Here is a 21247-nt window from a genome sequence, read left to right as displayed (position 1 = left end):
TGCCTCGCAAGACGAAAAACCCGCAAGACGAAAGGGTTTTTCGGTTTTTGCGACGCTTCGCTAGACGATTTTCCCTATGGGCTTGCATCGCAAGACGAAAGCCCATAGGGAAATCTCAGGGACCTCTTTTAAATGCTGGCGGTGGGGAGCAAAGCCTTTCCCCCCCCTCCGGACTTCAGAAGAGGTCCAGGAAGGCCGGCGGGGGCGAAAGGCTTTGCTCCCCACCGCCAGCATTTTAAAAGCCCCCGGGACAGCGGAGGACTTTTCCGCTGTCCGGGGCGATCTTAAAATGCTGGCGGGCGGCAGCGAAGGCTTCGCTGCCGCCCGCCAGCATTTTAAGATCGCCCCGGGACAGCGGAAAAGTCTCCGCTGTCCCGGGAAGGCAGGCGGGGGGGGGGGAAGCAAAGACTTTCGCCCCCGCCAGCCTTCAGAAGAGGTCGGGGGACAGACTGTCCCCAGACCTGGTCTGAAGGCGGTTCGGTTTCCATAGGAACGCATTAATTGATTTTTAATGCACTCCTATGGGAAACCGTGCTTCGCAAGACGAAAAACTCGCAAGACGAAAAGACTTGCGGAACAAATTAATTTCGTCTTGCGAGGCACCACTGTATTCCCTGGTCATTGCATGGACCCCGCTCACACATGTCATGCCTAAAGAGAGCTTTAGGAGGTGGGGCTCCTCATGCAGGTAGAATGTGGCTCCCACCTCATTGCTTTGTGATGGTTGACTTAGAGAGATCCTGGGAGAACATGGAGTTGACGCCTCTTCCTAGGTCTCCAGAAATAACCTCCATCCTCAGGAAGTGTGTTTGCAGGTACCACTGGAGTCCCACTGCTGAAATACAAGAAGAAGGTTCACATTATGTAAGAGACTGGTGCTGCAATGCTGCGTTCCAACAAAAGCATTGTAAGGATGGATTTGCTGTACATGGTACAGTACATGGCATGTAGGAAGCAAGAGGTGGATTAATCCCCCCTTTTCTTTTTTCAATGCAGATTCGGTTGGTACACTTGTCCTTCCAGCTGTAAGTATTATTTTCCCCAAGTACTAGAGTTCCATGTGAAATACTTCCTGAATGGATGCTGCCTCTTTCATTTACTTACCTTTATTTCATTTTAATCTTGTATATAGTGTAAGTTCACTATTAGTGAGCAAAGAGCTTCCTTCTGACAAGTGAATCATATACACTGAAATGCAGGCGTTTCATACCTTGTTTTAGGACACAACATCTGACAGTGATGTTAAAACAGACATTGAAACTAGTGTTCCTGGCATGTCTAGATGTAATTGAAACAAACCAGAATGCGGGATAGCATTCCTTCTAGGTTTTGTTTGCTAACAAAGAGGGTGTAAAAGTATTAAAATTCATAAATATTAGATAAGAGTTTAAAACAGATTTATATCAAGATGCATTCTTAGGTGCAAACCACATTGTCCTGAAGCACTTGCCTCAAAATAATTAAGAGCCAATGAACAGGAGCAGATGAATCATAATTCTTCTTCTGCACAATCTCTTTTCTTGTAAGCATGGCTGCTGCTTCTGCCTTAGAAGCATGTCTGTGCTTGCTTGTGCCATGTATCTCTGAAACGTGCTTGCAGACTAACTCAGAGAATAAGACTTTCCAGAACACAAATCATGGTTGGGAATTTAGATCAAATGTCCTAGGGGAACCATTTTCTTCTGCAGCCTGATTCTGTTCTGCCAGAGGACAGATTGTTGTCTGCCTGGTAGGGCAGGCTCAGAAACCAGGATAATGATCCAGGATCTCATATTGACAGCAGTGTTAGATGCTGAGATATGAAAACTGGGATCTAAATGGCACCTTAAACCTAGGTTATGGGCACAACAACTGAATGTCTAGGCACACTTTTTTAATAACTAGAATACAAAGCTGAAAATGAATGGACTGCAGCTAAAATATTATGTTCATTTTTCACATGGTCTAGTCCTTCCCTTGCCCACCCCCCAATATTCTTAAGAGGGTCCCTTCTCCAGTCTTCAGTAGGGAGGCAGAAAAAGGTCGTCCTTTCCTTCCACTCTGCAGTTTTAATCTGAAATCTTTGGTGCAGTACTGTGCCCAGAGCTCAGAAACTGTGCATGCTAATGAAATTCCCTGTTGCAAAAGGCTCCAAGAACAATGCGAATTTCGAACACTGATTGACAGTAAACCTGGTCCCATTTAGCCAGCACAATACATTTCACTGCTTGAAGCAAAGAACAAGATGGCACCTTCCCATTCCACATAGAGAAGCCAGCCGACTCTATGGCAGCTGAATCTTCTTTCAGCACTGGTGAGGGGATAGTTGCTACAGTAGGCTAACTTAGGGGGTACAGGATGCATACGTCCTCCCACACGTCACAGCCTCCAACATCTGCTTCCTGAGTCAGCTGCCACAATCTGCTTAATGGTAGAGCTGGTCTTGTTAAGCTGTAATGGGGAACTTTGGCTTAATGCAAGTCACAATCTTTACACTGAAGCTGGCATGCAACAAGCAGACAAGGGGATGAGGCAGGAGTGAACTTCCACAGTATTCATTCATAGCTTCATAAACCATGGTTTTTGGAGCTGTGGGTGAATATATAAACGGGATCATAATATGAAAGAATAAATGAAAATTCAGGTGACAGAACACTTTTAGGGAGTGTCATTGTAACTTATTTGTAGATTTTATGTCATAATCTTACTCGTATTTACTTGGATATCTTTAGTAGGGTTTTCTCTTAGGTAAGTGTACATAGGATCGCAGCTTCAATTTTTTTAGTTTTGTGAGTTCTAATTATTCGTTGTTTTACTGTTCTGTGTGTCCAGTATTTGTTTTAGAAATAAATAAAGCAATCATGTTTTTTACCCCCAGCTCCCCTTGGGCAGTACTCCTGGTGATTATGATTTACTAGTCAAAGGATATTCAGAAGGTCGTCTGCTATTTTCTAACCACACTGTCCTTGAATTTGAGCACAAGAGCTTATCGGTATTCATCCAAACTGACAAGACTATGTATAAACCAGGCCAAGATGTGAAAATACGGGTTGTTACTCTGTATCCTGACCTCAAGCCGTACAATACTCCTATGAATATATATATTCATGTAAGTATAAACTTGACATTACTTGGTGAAGCAGGGTTTTCTTTCAGAGTATGGTTATGCAATTTGCAGTGTATTTTCACTAAGACTATTCTTATACATAATGGCAAGGGATTTAATTTTGAATAAATCAGTGGTTCTCAAACTTCTCCCCCATGGGTCACCTGGAAATTGCTAACAGACTTGGCAAACAAGTTAATGATTTTTCTGCCTGTAGTAGCAATTGTAATGTGCTGTGCTAGAAGCTGTATGATTTTTAATTTTTATTGGGTGGAATTCAACACTGCGTTATCGGGGCAAGTACTTTAGCTTGTCAGAATTAACGATGGTATTTCCCCTCTCCTTCCCCACTGTTCTGTTCTGAGTGTTACTAAACACATGCTTTTGACATTTTTTTAAAAATAGGATCCTCGACACAATTTGATTCAACAGTGGTTGTCGCAGAATGGAAAACTAGGCAAAATTGCCAAGCAGTTTAAAATATCCAAATATCCTGTCCTGGGTGACTGGTCCATAAAAGTTCAAGTAAAAGTGAGTATTAACATAATGAATTGTTTTAACAGGGATGTAATGTATCTCTGAGTGAAATCAATAATTAAATTCCCATTGATTTTCATGGGGCTAGGTTGCATACTGGAGTTAGTTCATCGTTGCTAGAGATTAAATCTGTCTACAGTTGTGCAGTTTAATTGAAATGTATACTGTCTAAATTGGATGAGCTCAGCAACTGAGAAAGATCTGAGTCTTCAGATACTGATTACTGTGCAAAAGTATGATGTGGCGAAGGCATTCTGTGGTGCTTCATTACTTCAGCATTCAGTTCAAAAGATATATAGAAATCATGTGATACAACTTTTAATAACTCATTATCAAAACATTTGTACAGTATATTTTCTTAAAAGCTGAAATTCTAGAAAAGAAGTTCCAAGACAGTTTTTAGTAGTTCTTGAGTTGGTTTAGATACTTGAGCAACATAAAAGGCGAAAGTGCAATTACATGCAGTCATAGAGAGCAAATTGGGACACCATTAATTGTGACTGGGAACGAGCCAAGAAGCAAATGAGAATGAAGCATTCAATATTAACTGCTTTGGAGGGCTATGCAGATTGAGGAAGTGGAAATCAGAAGAAAAGGGAAGCACAGAAATGTTGTACATTAGAAGTTGGCCTTGAAAGAATTTGTGTAGACATTGGGACAAATTGACAAGCACAGGGATGTTGTGTTATCCGCTGTAAACAGTGTTATGGTTCAGGTCCTACTTGCAGGCTTCCCACAGGCATCTGGTTGGCCTCTTTGAGATCAGGATTCTGGACTAGATGGACCATTGGGCTCTCTTATGAGAGTTGTTGTATGAGGAAGTTGTATCTTTGAGTTGTGTGAGAGAGTTCAGTTTGTGAGAGAGCAAGCTTTCACTTTGAGATGGTGTGCTGGCTAGTGTTGGCTAGTTGCTCCCTTTTCACCTGAGCTCTTGGTCCCAAAGAACAATGAGTCTACTTAAATTTTTTTATTATTACAGTGGTGCCCCGCAAGACGAACGCCTCGCAAGACGAAAAACCCGCTAGACGAAAGGGTTTTCCGTTTTGGAGGCGCTTCGCAAAACAAATTTCCCTATGGGGTTGCTTCGCAAGACGAAACAAATCTTGCATCCCCCCCCGAGGGTTTTTTTCGCTTTTTTCGCCCTTTTCTTAAGCCGCTAAGCCGTTTATCAGCTGTTCCGCTGATAAGCCGCTTAACAGCTGATCGCTGGAAGCCGCTTGACAGCTGTAGCGCTAATCCGCTAAGCTGTCAATGGGCTTGCTTTGCAAGACGAAAAAACCACTAGACGAAGAGAATCACAGAACGAATTCTTTTCGTCTAGCGAGGCACCAGTGTATTTAATTATTCATTTTCTGACTTGGCCTTGGTGGTGGTGGTGTAAGTTGGAAGGAGAAATGAAGTTGTTTGAGAGCATCTTGACTCACTACTGTGATCCCCACTCACCCCTCGGAACGCAGTAGGGTAGAAAAATGTGTTGATTTGATATTATTATTTGCAACTCTTGAGTTCGTGCTTGCTAGAAGAATGAATTTAAAACTGCCCTGCCTGGCTCCCTGTTACTGTTCAGCCTTGTTAGTTTCTATGGAAACAACTCAGCTTTTCCACAGACACTCTCAGGGAAGCCGAGCTGAGAAACTATATAGAACAACCCTTTTGATCACTGCCCTACTTCCTGATGTGTTTGTGGAAATGTGTGATTATGCAGTGTGCATTATTGTGTGTGATGCTCTTTAAACAATGATTAAATAGCTGTGAAAATATAGGGAACTACTGTGGAGATTGGGGTGGTGTGTAACAGTATTTAAGGTGCCACAGTACACTTAAGTATTGTAAAGTCATCTTTGGGAAAACGGCAGTTCAGCTTCTACCTTATTTATTCATTTGCTTGCTTGCTAGAATTAGTTTGGGAAAAGTCCTATCTTAGATATAATACACCATACAAGTTAAGCATACCTTTCATAGAATTTATTTTGTTTTTCTATAGGATCAGACACATTATCAGACATTTACGGTGATGGAATATGGTAAGTGATTCCTGCTTGCATGTAAACTTGGATGCAGATTTTCTTTTTTTTTGGAAGACAGAAGGGGTTGAAAAAGTTAAAGGTCCTCCTGCAACAGTAGAATCATGAATGTTATACAAAAAAGCTATAATAATGAAAAGCCTTCAAATCACCGAAGACCATGAGACTCTGATTATGAGAGCCTTTTACCTCCTATATTTGCCCACACAGCAACTTCATTTGTTATTCTAAAGATGATTTATATTTTTTTAGATGTCATGGGGATGTATTTCACATGTCTGCCCCATTCACATATGTAGCTGAGGATGTGTGTGTCTAACAGTAAAAGCAGTGTGCAGGAAAGAAGTGCTGAACACTTTCCTATCCTGTACCTTAAGATCCTGCAGTCTTTGGCTCCGAGCAGTTTCTCCCTTACTCCTCTATTAATAGAAGTGAGCTGAGAATAAAGAGCATGGAGCAATGGATTGAGATGAAGTAATATGCAGGACAGGAAGAGGTTTCGTCCACTTGTTTTAAAGACCTCTCCCATCTGCTTCTATCCGATGACTCGTGTGAACCAATAACTTCAGCTGATTTAAGACCAGACTTTTTTTGTGGGGGTGGGCATATTTTGTGGCTCAGTATTTCCCATGTTTCTTAGATTTCCCACCCCTGGTTTGGAGGATTGTACATTTTGAACGAATCTTCAGCACCCTCACCAAATTAAAAGCCCTGGGTACTTTGAGGGAAGCCATAACAATTAACATGGTATAGAATTGAAGTGATATGTGATTTCAGTGTAGATGAGATACATAAATACATTGTTTGCATTATACTGAGAAAACCACATTAATGAAACATGTATTGAAAAACATAGCTATGGCCATCAAATTAATTATAGCTTCTTCTTTTTTTAGTGCTACCAAAGTTTGAAGTCTTTCTAGCAACACCTCTGTTTTATTCTCAGAAAGACATGAATTTCACTGGCACTGTCACAGCAAAGTAGGTAAAAAGTGAATCTTACATCATTTGAGACCTATATGCATTGTATACCTGTGTTAGTCCTTAGCTAGTTCCTAACCATGCAAAGGTGGGATTTAATTCAATTATTGATTCCTTCTTTGCAGACATAATAGTTGATCATTATTTATTAAAAGTATATTTTTCTGAGTACAATTTTAAAATACAAAACTAATAATAATAATTTTAAAATGAGAAATTACTGTGGCTATAAAGAGAAAACCCTGCTCCCAGAACAGGACAATTAACGAATGTCATTGACCCCACAAGTGAACTTGAAGAAAGTTATTAGGGCAGAAGCTGCAAGAAAGAAGGTGTTAACTGTAGGAACACTTGTGTGGCACCGTTATGGCTGGTGAATTTCATATGAATTAAAATTCCAATAAATTTCCAGATAACCTGAGGTGCTGCTTATGTCCACTCTGTCTCTGTATGTATAGTAGGGATACTTGTAGTTATTGTCGTTAATAAAGTAAAAGATACATTTTATTAGTGATGGGCAATAATTTCACTGATTTGGTGTGATTGCCAGTATGCCCAGATCCAGAAAGGGTATGATCCCCAGATTTAAAGTTACATGCATGGTATGTATGATCAGATTCAAGTGGATACTTGTAGGATTATGAGATTGATTCAACCTGTCTTCAGAAACTTGTTTTGAAATTATGGTTTTTTTTGTTGACTGTTTCAGGTACACATATGGAAAGCCGGTGCAAGGAAAAGTAACTGTTGATTGTTCCCAGTTCTATGGAAGGAAGAAAAATATCACTAAGACATTTGAGGTGAGCTGCAGTTAGCACCTGACATGTGCTTATGTTGGGCGGAGGGATAACACTTCTTCAGCCACCTCAAGGATTTATTTGTGGAAATAATAAATCTTTTAAATTGCAATACAGTTCCTTAGATTTTTTTTTACTCAGCTGCCTACCTATGCTGTGGCTTATGCTTATCAGTCTGTCATCCAAATGATTAAGCAATTCTCTAATGACCTGTGTGGTGGCTATTACATAGTAGTCCCCCACTGAAGAAAGCAGCGTGTAACGGAGAGATGTCCCAGTTCCAGCTCCCCTAGACTTGTGAGCTAAAGACAAAGTTAGAGTAATGTGCAGGTAATGTGTAAGCAGTAATAGCAGATCTCCTGAGCCAGAAACATTCATGGAATCAGGACATGTCAAATGACCTACTCTTGCTTGTTGGAGTAAGAAGGCAGTAGCGACTGGTCTGGTTGGTCTGCCTGCAGTTCCCTCCTTTGGCAGGTGGTTGGTGCTGCTTAGGCTCACTATCAATCCAACTTCTGATGTTTACAAGATCCATCGCAGGTTCATGTTTTGACAATATTTTGTTTATCATTTCCATTTCCAAATTGTGCTCTGCTAATGCTACCTTAACCCTTAAGGGAAATGCAGTGATGCAAATATGGTCTGGTTCTCTCTCCCCCATGCCTGCTTATTCCTTTCAGAAGATAAAACAAATTGATTAGTTTTTCTTCTTGTTGTTGTTTTCAGATTAATGGATCTGTGAACTTTACATTCGACATTCTAGAGGTGGAAAATATAACTTACAACAATTGGGGTTATTCTGCGCATCACCAGATGCCGGTGGAAATTACAGCTGTGGTTACAGAAGCACTTACAGGTATGCAGCTTTATATGGGGTTTTCTTTAAGGCAGGTATGGGGTACCTTTGGCCTTTGAGGCTCATAACCAAGCCCTCGTCACTCCCTAGGGCATGCCCCCTTCCCCTTTTTTGCCTTGTGGGAGGAGACGTTCCCCTGCATATCCAGCTCCCTGCAAATCCTTGCTACATGCTGAGAAAGGAGCTGCCTTTCACAACAGTATATACTGTTGGTAGTTGGAATCATGAGAAATACGTACTCTGCAAGTGTTCTTAGGAATGAATGATTATGCATGTGACTTTTTTTAAAACCCTCCAAATATTCTAACAGGAATCTCCCAAAATGCAAGTGCTACTGTATTTCCAAAGCATCATGACTACATATTAGAATTTTCTGAGTATCCAGCAGTTCTCAAGCCTAGTCTGAACTTCATAGCTACGGTGAGTTATTCTACTACTCTTTATATTATCAGTATCATTCTAGAAAAAAGGCAAAAGCAGTATTATGGAGACAAGAGTTGGGTTTTTAAAAATACTGTATATATTGATATTGTCTTTTAAAGAAATTAATTACAATTTCTTTTGAGTCTCTTGGTATATTATTGGTGGTTGCAAGCTGTCAGCACTAAATGAACTGTTGGCATTCTATATTTGTGATTTGAGTATAAATCTTAGTTGTTGTAAATCATGGCTTTGAAAGTTTTGGTTTGATTTATGGACATGCCTTTTACTATTTTCAGCTGAAAGTAACAAAAATTGACAACAGTCTGTTGTCGTCTGATGAGCGAAGGAATGACATTGTGATCACTGCCACATCCATAGGAAATCCTGCTTACTATCCATATGGTGATGGAGGTGAATCACAGGCAAATGAGGCATCTCAGAACCTAATCTACCATGTGCCAGAAAATGGGATTATTGAGATTGAGTTTCCGGTTCAAGTTAATACAACAACACTGCATGTTAAGGTATGCTTTTTCTTTGTTTTCCCCGTCAAATTATGTAAATACTTAATCAGAAGATGAAAAGAATCTTAGTATGGAAACTTGTTCTTATGCCTACCTGAGTATTCAAAGTGCTTCTGATGCATCTCAATATCCCTTACAACAGCCCTGCCTAGTAGGCCTATGTTATTATTCTCCTATTAAAGGTGGCGAGTCTGACAGATAGATGTGATATCAGTACTATGAAACTCCATGCCAGGGGAGTTCTTCCAGGCTTAGGCTTACCCTGTTGAGATTTTTAGGGAGTCAGTTAAAACATACCTATTCTGCCAGGCTTTTTGTGAAAACTGAGCATATTTATTATTATTCTCTATTTTAGCTATTTATTTTGATATGCCAGGACCTATCCCTGATGCATCTCTCACCCTGCCTTTATCATCTGTTGGGATGAGCAGTGCTGCATCCTCAGTGTGCTCTCCCCACAATGTCACTTATGGTCCAAAGGCTTCACCTTTTGGTTGGACTGCCAACACCTCAGTTCCCTGGAGAGGTTGCCTCATTGACCTCTTCTCACAAAGGCCAAACCCTGCAGGATGCAGGAGAACATTCATTTCAAGTGTATTAATTTATCCTTTTAGACTTCATAGGAGGTGTGCCCACCAGTGGTTCAGGCAACTATTATGAACCATAGTTAAGCTTCCTCTCCACTCATATGTGAACAAGAGGAAGAGAGTGAAAATTTTCGCTTTCATTTTTTGCTAAACTGTTATTTCTCATCACAAAATTCTGGGAATTATAATACCTCTAGTTAGTTAAAGCAAACCAGGATGAAACTGTGGCTTGATATCCTGAGTTGTTAACTACCTAGAGTTAAGATAAACAACAGTTCCTCAAATTCATATGGGATGAGAAATGGTGGTTTAGTGAAAAATTAAAGCAGAAGCTTCACCAGAACTTGTTAGCAATCATCTAACCTAGGGAGGTGCCTAATTTGGCCTGTCAGGCCTCTGAATTCTCTCCTAGTACTTTTCCTAGCTATGTCCCTTCATCTTTTTGTTTCTCCTCAAATAGCCTGACCCATTTTGCAAAACATTGAGCTGACAAAGTAGATGCTCTGTTCTTCTTTGCCAGCCTGATTGGCTTCCTTACTGGATATAGATAGAAGATTCTTCCTTTGACAATATGGAGCCACTCTTCAGTCTATCCATGGCTAGGACAGTAGATAGACTGACTAAGCAGATGCAGGATGTTCTACTGCATCAGTCCAATTTAGCTGGCAATGGAGAAAGAGAGAGCTTGTCTATTCCATCATGGGTGTTTGCTAACTTTCATCTCTGGGCACAGAAACGTCTTCTGAGTGGAAAAAGAAAATCAAAAGTTCTATGATGCTATCTTGAGACTAATTTTAGATGATAATTTAAGAAAATTGCTTCAGGAACTATTGGATTGGCCATCTCTACCTTCTTTTTGCATTCTGATGAAGTGCAGCTTTTTCTTTTTTTTATTCTAACCATTAAAGGCAGATTGATATCTTCATTTATTTACGTATGTTTCTTCAATTAGGAGAGGCACTAATTATACAATTTGTGAAACATTAATTGAACTTTATCATTTTCCTCACAATGTGTTGAATGTCCCCCCACCCGTTCCTTTTTTTTTTTTACAGGCCAAATTTCTGGAGAGTGAAACTTCTATAATCATATATGGTACATTCTACTCTACCACCATGACTTTTCTCCAGATTAAAAAAGCAAGTCAGGATGTAAAGGTAACTTCTGCTTTCCAATAATTGATGAGCTTCAAAATTCACTAATAATACACTACATCATGATAGGGAATTAGCATGTTCATTCAAGTTGTGTTATTTCCCCCCCTAGGTTGGGACTCCATTTGAGCTGAATCTTCAAAGCAACAAGCCGATGAAAGAGATCAGTTATATGGTATTTTAAAAATTATTTTATATGTATTGTGTTGAATTTTACCACAAACACGGGAAAGACAGCATAGGCAATAAGGAGGATTTTGCTACTCAAAAATAACTATAATTTCCAGATAGGACTATGAGCAAACGTATAAAAATACCAATTGTACGTCCATGTATCATTTGGGTATGCTAATTGGAGAGGTGAGACTGGTTGTAGCTTTCCTACTGAATGTAAATGTATTGGTACACCTGTGTTTGCTGCAATGTGTGGCATACAAAAATTGCCCAGACCTATTCACGTGACACCTGTATAGTTGTTATTATACTGTTATGAGTTTGTGGGTGCTAGACCTCTATTATCCCCGGATCCAGTGGGTGTTAGAATTTAATTAAGGCTTGGAGGTGTTAAAACTGGGTGCCGGACCTGTGTGTTTTAAGTTGTATGCCAAACGCTTCTAATCCCCTTGAATCAACAAGTGTTGAAAGCCTGTTAAACTAAGCTAAGCTTCATGCATTAAGTTATTAAGCTGGGTAATGGGCCTTTAAGATAACAAAGCATCAGAGGAACTTGGTATGAGATGGTAAGAGGGTGGGTCCCCTTTCCCTCAACTGATAATGCCAGATCTTAGAGGGGTTAGAGCTAAGAGTCCTGTGACCTGGAAGTAAAGCAGGAAGCAGGAGGTGCAGAGCAATGTTTTGAGAGCACCATGTTTGATGTCTGTCTGGATCCAAGACTGCAGCTATGGAAAGAAGGCTCTTGGGGTGACTATGCTGCGAACTCCTCTGTCATAGACTCAGGTTGTATATATGTGTAAATAAACTATATACCATAAAGAAACAACAGTCTCCACTGTGCCTCATTTCCAAAAGGAAACACAGACCTTGGATAAGCGCTCGTGGAACCCTTGGAATCTCGCACCACTTGGAGATTAGGCTGGCGTGCAACAATACTTTAGGTGCTTTTATAAATAACAGATGTTGAATTGTGAGATGTGTGACAATTTCAGCTAGAACTCAGCTGATAGGAAAATCAGTTAACTTTCCCCCCTCCTCATATAGGTGGTATCTAAAGAACAAATTGTGGCTGCGGGTAAAGTAAACGTTGCAGAATTCTTTTTAACACCAGAGCATTCTTGGGCTCCTACAGCATGCATAATTGCCTACTATGTGAGTGACGATGGTGAAGTAATTAGTGATGATCTCTGCATTCCTGTTCAACTCGTCTTTAAAAATCAGGTAAGTTTGTGTGCATCGACTTCCTCTCACACAAATGGTGTTCTGTTTTGTTTTGAGACTATACACAAAAAGGGAAGCATAAATAAATACAAGTCAAATAAACATAGTATGTAACTGAAGCCCACACACTGATAGGCATTAGCATAGAGTTATGGTTTACAAACTATTTCACTAGTTGGTCTTTTTAATTGCTCATTAACATCTTTCAGATTTTAAACTGGGTTTCCTGCATTAGAGCCCATTTATAGACCTTGTTGTACCTACCAGCAAAGGATGCTTAAGGTTAAATGTATTGGCTGCTGGTTCAAACAGCTTCACAGTGCATGGCCTTATGTCCACGTTGTGCAAAAGAGTATGCATTCTATACACTGCATACGTTTATTTACATATCTGCATTTAATTTAAAAGCCATCCTATATGCTCTCTGGGTGGCATATATGGTTAAACAGTAGCATTAAAAATCACAGTTACATTAAAATAATTTAAATAAATACAGATTATTTTTACTTTGCTACAGTTGTTTGATATAAAAATGGAATATGTTTGGCCCAATTTGCTTATCTGTCCCCCTCCCCAGCTTTCTACCTCCAGTCCCTTTTAAGTCATGTGCTGTTCATCTTTTCAATCCTGCGTTGTGTTTCCTCTGTCTGCTACTTTGACTTATTTTTTCTTCTGGCCTTTCCCCACTTTTAACCTTGCTTCATTCTTTCTCTGTCTTCTAAGGATGGCTCCTGCATCTTTGGGCCAAAATAGATAGGTTATCAAGAGATCCATGACTGGAGATAACACCATGTTTTTTGTTTTTTAATGAGGGGATTCACACTCTCTCTCCAGCACTGTGGCTGTAACCTGAACTTCCCTCCCATGGGTACATTTCTTTAAAATATATATATAGGAGTCAGCACCTGAAGTAAAATAATTGTTCATTCTCCTTTATCTACTGCATAATGTAAACTAATATGCTTCCCTCCCACCCCCAGATCAATATGTATTGGAATAAAAATAGAGCTGGGCCTTCTGAGGAAGTCACTCTCAAGATTAATGTGACGGAACCAAAAACAACCATTGGTCTTCTGGTTGTTGACAAAAGCACAAAGCTCCTGGGGAAAAGAAGTGATATCACAGAGGATGCTGTAAGTTTCTGAAAGAAAAGACATGTTTGAAGTGTATTTTAGAACTGTGTAGGAGCAGCTATTAGATTTGATTGTGAGCTTTGCCATTATACTGTTAAAGTAAGCCTCCATGAAGTGGGCCTAAGAAGCAAAGAATGGGAAGAATCCGTTTTCACAGCTTGAGAGCAAAAATTGGGGAGAATTATATAATCCTTTTGTGGGAAGTAGAATGAGAGACACACAACAATGCTGGTGCTTCCTTCTTCCTCCTGACCCCTATCTACAGTTCTTGCCAACTTGCCAACTTTATCCTTTAGTATGTAGGGGAGGCTTTCAGGGAAGCTGAGCATATAAGTAACATATTATTACAAGAGTGTAACTTCCCAACCTTCCTGAAGCTGTCGGAAGTTCCAGGAGTGGTCTTTTTATAGTATGGGATGGCAAAAAGCATTAGAGAATAAAAGTTTGTACCGTTCTGGTTCCTGCACCTCAAAAAGTGGGAAAGGTGCTGGAAGGGGCACCTGAAATGATCAAGGCTCTAGAGCAACTTCCCCATGAAGAAAATTTGCAACATTTTAGGCTTTTTAGTTTGGAAATATAGTGAATAATGTGGGATATGATAGAGCTGTATAAAATTATGCATGGTGTAGAAAAAGTGAGAAACTATTGACAAACCTGTGGTAAGTGGTAGAGATACAGGGGAAGTGAGAAAACATTTTTATTGATTCCCATAGTATTTTTGCAAGGATTTTGTTAACAATTCTGTATATACTCAATTTTAAAGTATCATAACAACTAAGTGACAGATAACTGTTTTTGTTGATGTTTATTATTTTTGTGTCTTACAACATTTGCTTTGTTATTCTTACAGATAAGGCTCTCGCTAAGTAGAATATTCTTTGTTAAAACAAGATCTATGTGATCATGATTAATTGAATTTATTTTGGTTTCTCCTATGAAAACTAAGTACTATTACTATTATTTTAGGTTCATCATGAGCTAAGTTTATATAATAGAGGACTTGATTATGGTGCAGCCAGAAGTTCATATGGTGTCTTTCAGGTACAGTTTTAAAATGCATATGTACTTTTCCATTGTTTTGATGTATTAAAGAAAATAAAAATTTAGTAAGGGTTACTCATCAGGCAAGTCCATTCATTAGTATGCTTGTGTTTTCAGATGCAATTGAAGAGAAGAAAACTCAGTCCTCTGTAGATACTGACTTTCTTCAACACAAAGCTAGCTTTATTTTCTAAACTAAAAATGTTGTTTATTTATGCATGCTTTAAAATATGCTTAAAAGAAATAAAATATAGGTTGACAAAAATGGTTCATATGTTGCATATTTTTTAAATTTAAAGTTATTTTTATATATTGTGTTTAGAATTGCAAACTCTGGGTATCGACTGATGCCAGCCTTCCAGAAGATGAAAACTATGAAGGCTGTAAGTAAAAGTCACATCAAGTATAATTCATGCAATGTATGTAGAACATAAAACAAGTGTTCCTTTCTTTTGTTTATTTCAATTAAGCAAATAAATATATATATATATGGGATGTGGGTGGCGCTGTGGGTTAAACCACAGAGCCTAGGACTTGCTGATCAGCAGTTCAAAAGCACGTCAAGTGCAAGTAGATAAATAGGTACTGCTCCAGCGGGAAGGTAAACGGTGTTTCCTTGCACTGCTCTCATTCGCCAGAAGCGGCTTAGTCATGCTGGCCACATGACCCAGAAGCTGTACGCCGGCTCCCTCGGCCAATAAAGCGAGATGAGCGCAGCAACCCCAGAGTCGGCCACGACTGGACCTAATGGTCAGGGGTCCCTTTACCTTTACACACACACACACACACACACACACGTGTGTGTGTGTGTGTGTGTGTGTTGAAAAAGAGTGACACAATTTAGGATGCAGTGTAGATTCTAAACACTGAAATTATATGAAGAGAATGTTACAGTATTCTCTCTTCCCCCTAGTTATGGATTATAGCTCAGCTTTAGACTTTCAGCATCATCTGGAGCCCACAAGAGAGTCTGTTGGTTTTGAAAATCCCCATATAAGGACAAATTTTCCAGAGACATGGATTTGGCGTGAAATCACAACAAGGTAAACAGAAAGCATTTTCTTTACATATCCATTCTTATTTAAGAACAATTAATGTAATGTATTACCAGCGGAAGGAACTTCTCTGTAGCTTTTAATCCTTCTGTTGAAGAGTTTCCCATCAAATGGGAATCTTTGCTGAGCACCAATATGCAGGACAGCCCATTCTTGAAGAATGTTATAAACAATGTTTTCTAGAGTTACAAATAAGAAAAGGGCAAAATACTCTTAGAAGCTGGTTCATACTTGAGTGACAAACACCATAAAGTTTAACAGCAACAAGCATTTATTTATATGCCACCCATCTGACTGGGTTTCCCCAGCCACTTTGGGCAGCTTCCAACAAATTAAAACATCAAGCACAGTGTAAAGCAGAAGTGCATATTTGTAGCAAGTAGTGGGCGTATGTCAGGGGTATGCTGCCAATCTTGGATCCTTTAGCATGTGTCCTTTCTGCTCCATGCTTATGAACATATATTTTTGCTTACCGCTTCAAAGTGTCTTCCACTCCAAAACACCAATATGTATGTGGCAGGCACCCTTGTCTCATAAATATAAATAGAACCATGGCCCTTATGTAGAAACTGACTGCATAGCCTTCATTTGTACCTTTGCAAATCTTTCCTCAAACCATTAACTTGATTTAGCAAATCATTCATTACTCCACCAGGAAAGTCAGCCTAGATTTACTGACCATTGTTGATGTTTATCCTTCTGAAATTATACTTCTGCTTTCTTTTCATTTTTAGATCGACTGAAACAACACTGAATGTCACTGTTCCTGATACCATTACTACCTGGGTAGCTAGTGCATTTATAATATCTGAAAACCTTGGACTGGGTGTGATGAAAACGCCTATTGAGGTAACAGAAATTCAAGTGCAAATACACCTCACCCCTCTGTAGAACCCTGAGCATAGAGGTGTGATTTCATCTGCCAACAATGCATGTGGTGGTCCATGTGGTGGTGAGAAGATGCAGCTCAGAAACTGAGGCCATTCCAAAGGCGAAGGGCATCTTTTTCAGATATTTGGTGCCTTAAACTTTAACATTGCCTCAGCTGCCATTTAAACCACAGGGATGAGGAAAGCTGTGGAGGAGAAGAGAGCAAGAGAAGAGAATTAGCAGCAGGAAAAGGGCTAGAAGAGCCTTATTGTTCTAGAGAGAATAAGCCCAGTGGCAAGTTGGGTTTGTAGCCTATCCTTGCCTCCCAAGAAAAGCTTTCTGAGGAAACAGGAAAGATCCGGCGAAGGAAAAGACTGCAGGAAATAGTTAGGCACTAGAGGGCACTCTAATCTAAGAAAAATAATAATAGGGTTAGGATGAGTTGAAAGCATCACTCTAAAAACAGACTTCAAAATAAATACAACCTTTTGCTACTTTAGTGATGTGTCCTATTCCCTAAATAATTTGGGATATCTCAGAACCCTAACTCCGTAAAAGTGACAGAAGACAGCTGTTGGTTTATGCTCTCAGGGCAGCAGAAGCAGTGGAACGGCACTCAAACATTGGCATGTAGTTTGTCCCAAAAGCAGTTCTGCTTAATGTATTTACTAGATAAGGAGTTGGGAAGCATTATTAGGACTGCGCTCCTATATCTACTCTGAGAAAAAGTCCCATTGAACTTGCTTTTGTGTAAGGTTTTGTAGGATTGCACCATAAAGATGAATGAGCAGAAATGGCCAGTTTCTTCAGCCTGGGTGTATTGATCTTCCTTAATCAGGCTACAGGCTGAACCTTTTGCAAACCCTCACATTACAACTGCCCCCCCTCTAAAAGAGCTAGTGAAGTTTCAGGTCCCTGGCAAAAGAATCCACCAGGCACACTAGGGCAAAATTAGGGGAAATCCAGGAAGCTTCAATCCAGGAAGCTTCAATGATAAGGGGTATGCCAGCCAACTTGGAGGGAAGTGAGAGAGCAATGCTGCCATTTTGTCTTGCTAGTGTTGCTCTTGGCCTTCCTACCAGCTTGATGACCCCCCCCCCCAAAAAAAGAGACTCAATAAGAAAGCGTTGCAGAGGCATCCCAGGCCTACTGTTATCTTTTTGAGGATCTTCCCTGTGCAGAAGTGGTGATTATGCTTCTGACTTGGCAAGTGCTGGTTTGGGAGAGAGTCATTGGTGAGCCCACAAATGTAATGCATGCCCAGGTGCAGGGAGCCTGTGCCTGGCCAGAGCCCAGAGAATGATGACAAATAAAGATACAGGACAAAGTATTGGGTTCAAACAGACCACAACTTTATTGATTACAGATGTATGTAGGCTTTGGTGTAGGCAGTGGGTATAAGGTAGAATAATGGTTCAGTTGGCCCTGGGTTAAGGGTTGCCCTATGATATACATCAGTTGCAGACAGTCATACCAGGACTGCTATCTCGGCATCTGGACAGAAGCAACCCCTCTTGGATCCCTTTAGCAGGGTACCCTTTTTTTATAGAAGGGGACTGACTCCCAAGCCCTGCCTCCCACCAAGACTAAGGATCCAACCCAATGCCATATCTGCCAACAAGTTCTGTCAGTTTTCCAGCTGTTGTTGGACTCTAATCCCTCTCAGCCCCAGACAGCATGGCCAGTGGTCAGGGAGAATGGGAGGTGTAGTCTCATCGACATCTGGAGGACCAAAGGTTCCCTCGCCCTGTTTGAGGATAAGGTAGTACAGTGGCACCTCGGTTTTTGAATGTAATCCATTCTGGAAGACCATTCAAGTTCCGAAACATTCGAAAACTGAAAACTCAAAATGGAAGCCTCAAAACAGAAATCTCAATATGGAAAACTCAATACGGAAGCCACGTTTCCGGTTCGACTTCAGAGGCACGTTCGAGCTTACAGCGTTCGCGTTCCAAAACGTTCATCAACGGAGACGTTTGAAAACCGAGGTACCACCGTATATAAGTTTATTTTTTCTTCTAAAATAAATTACACAAAAATGTACTTACTAGTGAAGCTCTTGAACAATATTCAGTATCAAATCTGATATTATAATCAAACAAGAAGAGTTGTTGAGGTTTGGGGTCCAGGCTTTCCATCTGGCAGTTATATATGAAAACAAAACATTTGATTATGAGAATACCTCATTCATGGATTTGGATCTGGATATTAACTTTTATTTCAAGCTCATTTGAGATTAAGGTCAATATTCCTTTTTTTCCTGAATGTTGTTTGGCAGAGACTGATCAATCCTGGTGATTTCTATGAAAGTGCACGCTTGGCTGAACGTGCCAACAGTTGAGTAGTCTTTAATGAATCCATAGCCAAGATTCCACTTCACTTCTCACAATGACTTAATTTCCCTCCTGTACATTGTTGGATTGCTCGGTTTCTATTTAAAGTTCCATATGGTGAAAACATGTTATACATTGACACATGCAAATAATATTTTTACAAAAACATATAACTGAGCACAGGCTTAATAGATACAGTGTTAATAAGCTTACAGGGCTTAGGAATGAGCCTTATCTGGTATTAATTAAAAATCTGTGATGGGTATAATTTCCTAGTGGGTGCTCCTTGCAAGCACAACATAATTCACAAGTGTGAATTGAGAACTTTGTATGCAGTGAGTTTTTCTTCTTTTTCTGAGCATCAGTTTCACCCACCCTCTGTCTCACTCTACTGACCATATCACAGTCTATTTTGGAATATATTGACCGGTGGGACTGCTGCCTGAAAATATGGGGGGAAGCGTTTATATCTGTTTGCAAAAGTTCCAAAATATCAATAATGTTCCTTGTGTTTGCAAACATATGTCTACCTGGGAGAAAGCCAGCCTGGTCCTTGTGAATTACTTCATTCAGAACTTTTTTAAGTCTGCCTGCCAAAACATCAGCAAATATTTTGTAATCCACATTTAAGAGGGAGATGGGGCGATAGTTCTTAAGTTGTGTCTTTTCAGTTTCCGATTTTGGAATCAACGTGATAAAAGCTTCCTTCCACGATTCCGGCGCCTTCTTTCCCTCCAGAATTCCATTGCTGACCTCCATTAAGGGTTGAATCAAATAGTCACTCATTGTCTTATAATACTTGGAGGTCAGACCATCTGGTCCTGGAGATTTGCCCAACTTCATATTCTGAATGGCATGTTCGATTTCTTGTCGTGTTATTTGACTGTTCAGGAGTAATCTATTTTCTTGTGTGAGTTTTTTAAGACTATTTTTTTCCAAAAATTGTTCAATCTCAACCTCATTTTGCGGCCCTTGAGTATATAATTTCTTAAAATATTTCTGAAAAGACTTCCTAATTTCCAGATATAAACACTAAAGCAGTGCTGATATTTATAGACGCGGAGAAGGCCTTCGATAACATCTCTTGGAAATTTATGAAGGGAAATTTAAAAGAAATGGGAGTGGGGCGGGGTTTTGAAAATGGGATTGATGCAATATATTCAGAACAAAAAGCTAAATTGATAGTTAACAATGTGGTAACGGAAGAATTTAAAATTGAAAAAGGAACACGACAAGGCTGCCCGATTTCCCCTCTGTTATTTATCTCAGTTCTGGAGGTGCTCTTGAATATGATTAGAGGTGACCGGTTGGTGAGGGGGATCCAGGTCGGAGCGAAACAATATAAACTGAAAGCTTTCGCAGATGACCTAGTTTTGACATTGCAGGAGCCAGAATCTAGTACGAAAAGAGTATTACAACTGATACATGACTTTGGTCAGGTTGCAGGATTTAAGCTAAACAAACAAAAAACGAAGGTGCTAGGGAAAAACATGACAGAAACAGAGTCAGAACGGTTTCAGAGAGAAACAGAATTATCATTGGTGAAAAGGGTAAAATACCTAGGGGTAAATATAACAGCCAAGAATCTGAGTCTATTCAAAGATAATTATGAAAAATGTTGGTCTGAAATTAAGAGAGACTTGGAAAGTTGGGCAAAGCTGAAACTTTCTTTGTTAGGCCGAATTGCTGTAATTAAGATGAATGTGCTGCCAAAGATGTTGTTTTTGTTTCAAACATTGCAAATTGTGGACAAAACAGAGTGTTTTCGGAGGTGGCAGAGAGATATTTCCAAATTTGTCTGGCAGGGCAAAAAGCCCAGAATTAAGTTTAAGATATTAACAGATGCAAAGGAAAGAGGGGGCTTTGCCCTGCCAGACTTAAGGTTGTACTATGAAGCCGCAGCCTTCTGCTGGCTAAAAGATTGGCTACTTCTTGAGGACACTGATGTTTTAGATCTAGAAGGTTATAACAATGCGTTTGGTTGGCATGCATATTTGTGGTATGATAAAGTCAAGATCAATAAGGCCTTTAAGAACCATATTGTCAGAAAAGCAGTGTTTAATGTCTGGACAAAATATAAAGACTTACTGGAAAATAAAACACCAAGGTGGCTTTCACCTTTGGAAGCTAAGGCCCGAAAAAGAACCAATATGGAAGCCTACTGGCCAAAATATTGGGAACTGTTAGAAAAAGAAGGAGACAATTGGAAACTGCAGAGTATGGAGAAAATGAAGGATAAAGTGCGAGACTGGTTACACTACGCTCAGATTAAGGAAATTTTTAAAAGTGATAAAAAGCTAGGATTCCAGGTGGAGAAATCGAAGTTGGAAACAGAACTGTTAGAACCTAAGACTAAGGTACTTTCAAGAATGTATAACTTGCTGTTGAAATGGAATACACAAGACGAAATGGTTAAGTCGGCTATGATAAAATGGGCACAGGACATTGGGCA

General features: G+C 39.8%; 1 protein-coding gene across 3 annotated transcripts in view; it reads left to right on the top strand.

Moving 5' to 3' along the window:
- The window catches only part of CD109 (CD109 molecule), a 67870-nt gene that overhangs the window by 15462 nt on the left and 31161 nt on the right, over positions 1-21247 (top strand). For all 3 annotated transcript variants that reach the window (XM_081904847.1, XM_081904846.1, XM_081904845.1), the window contains exons 3-19: positions 997-1025; positions 2858-3088; positions 3491-3616; positions 5607-5646; positions 6543-6627; positions 7337-7427; positions 8151-8280; positions 8591-8700; positions 9000-9227; positions 10870-10971; positions 11081-11143; positions 12187-12363; positions 13344-13496; positions 14463-14537; positions 14860-14920; positions 15451-15580; positions 16327-16441. In XM_081904847.1, coding sequence (XP_081760973.1) covers positions 997-1025; positions 2858-3088; positions 3491-3616; positions 5607-5646; positions 6543-6627; positions 7337-7427; positions 8151-8280; positions 8591-8700; positions 9000-9227; positions 10870-10971; positions 11081-11143; positions 12187-12363; positions 13344-13496; positions 14463-14537; positions 14860-14920; positions 15451-15580; positions 16327-16441 — 1946 coding nt within the window. The remainder of the gene's footprint in view (positions 1-996; positions 1026-2857; positions 3089-3490; positions 3617-5606; positions 5647-6542; positions 6628-7336; positions 7428-8150; positions 8281-8590; positions 8701-8999; positions 9228-10869; positions 10972-11080; positions 11144-12186; positions 12364-13343; positions 13497-14462; positions 14538-14859; positions 14921-15450; positions 15581-16326; positions 16442-21247) is intronic.

This window comes from Podarcis melisellensis (genome assembly GCF_964234715.1).
Source record: "Podarcis melisellensis genome assembly, chromosome: 3".
Taxonomy (NCBI): Eukaryota; Metazoa; Chordata; class Lepidosauria; order Squamata; family Lacertidae; genus Podarcis; species Podarcis melisellensis.
This window is presented reverse-complemented; position numbering and strand designations above follow the sequence as displayed.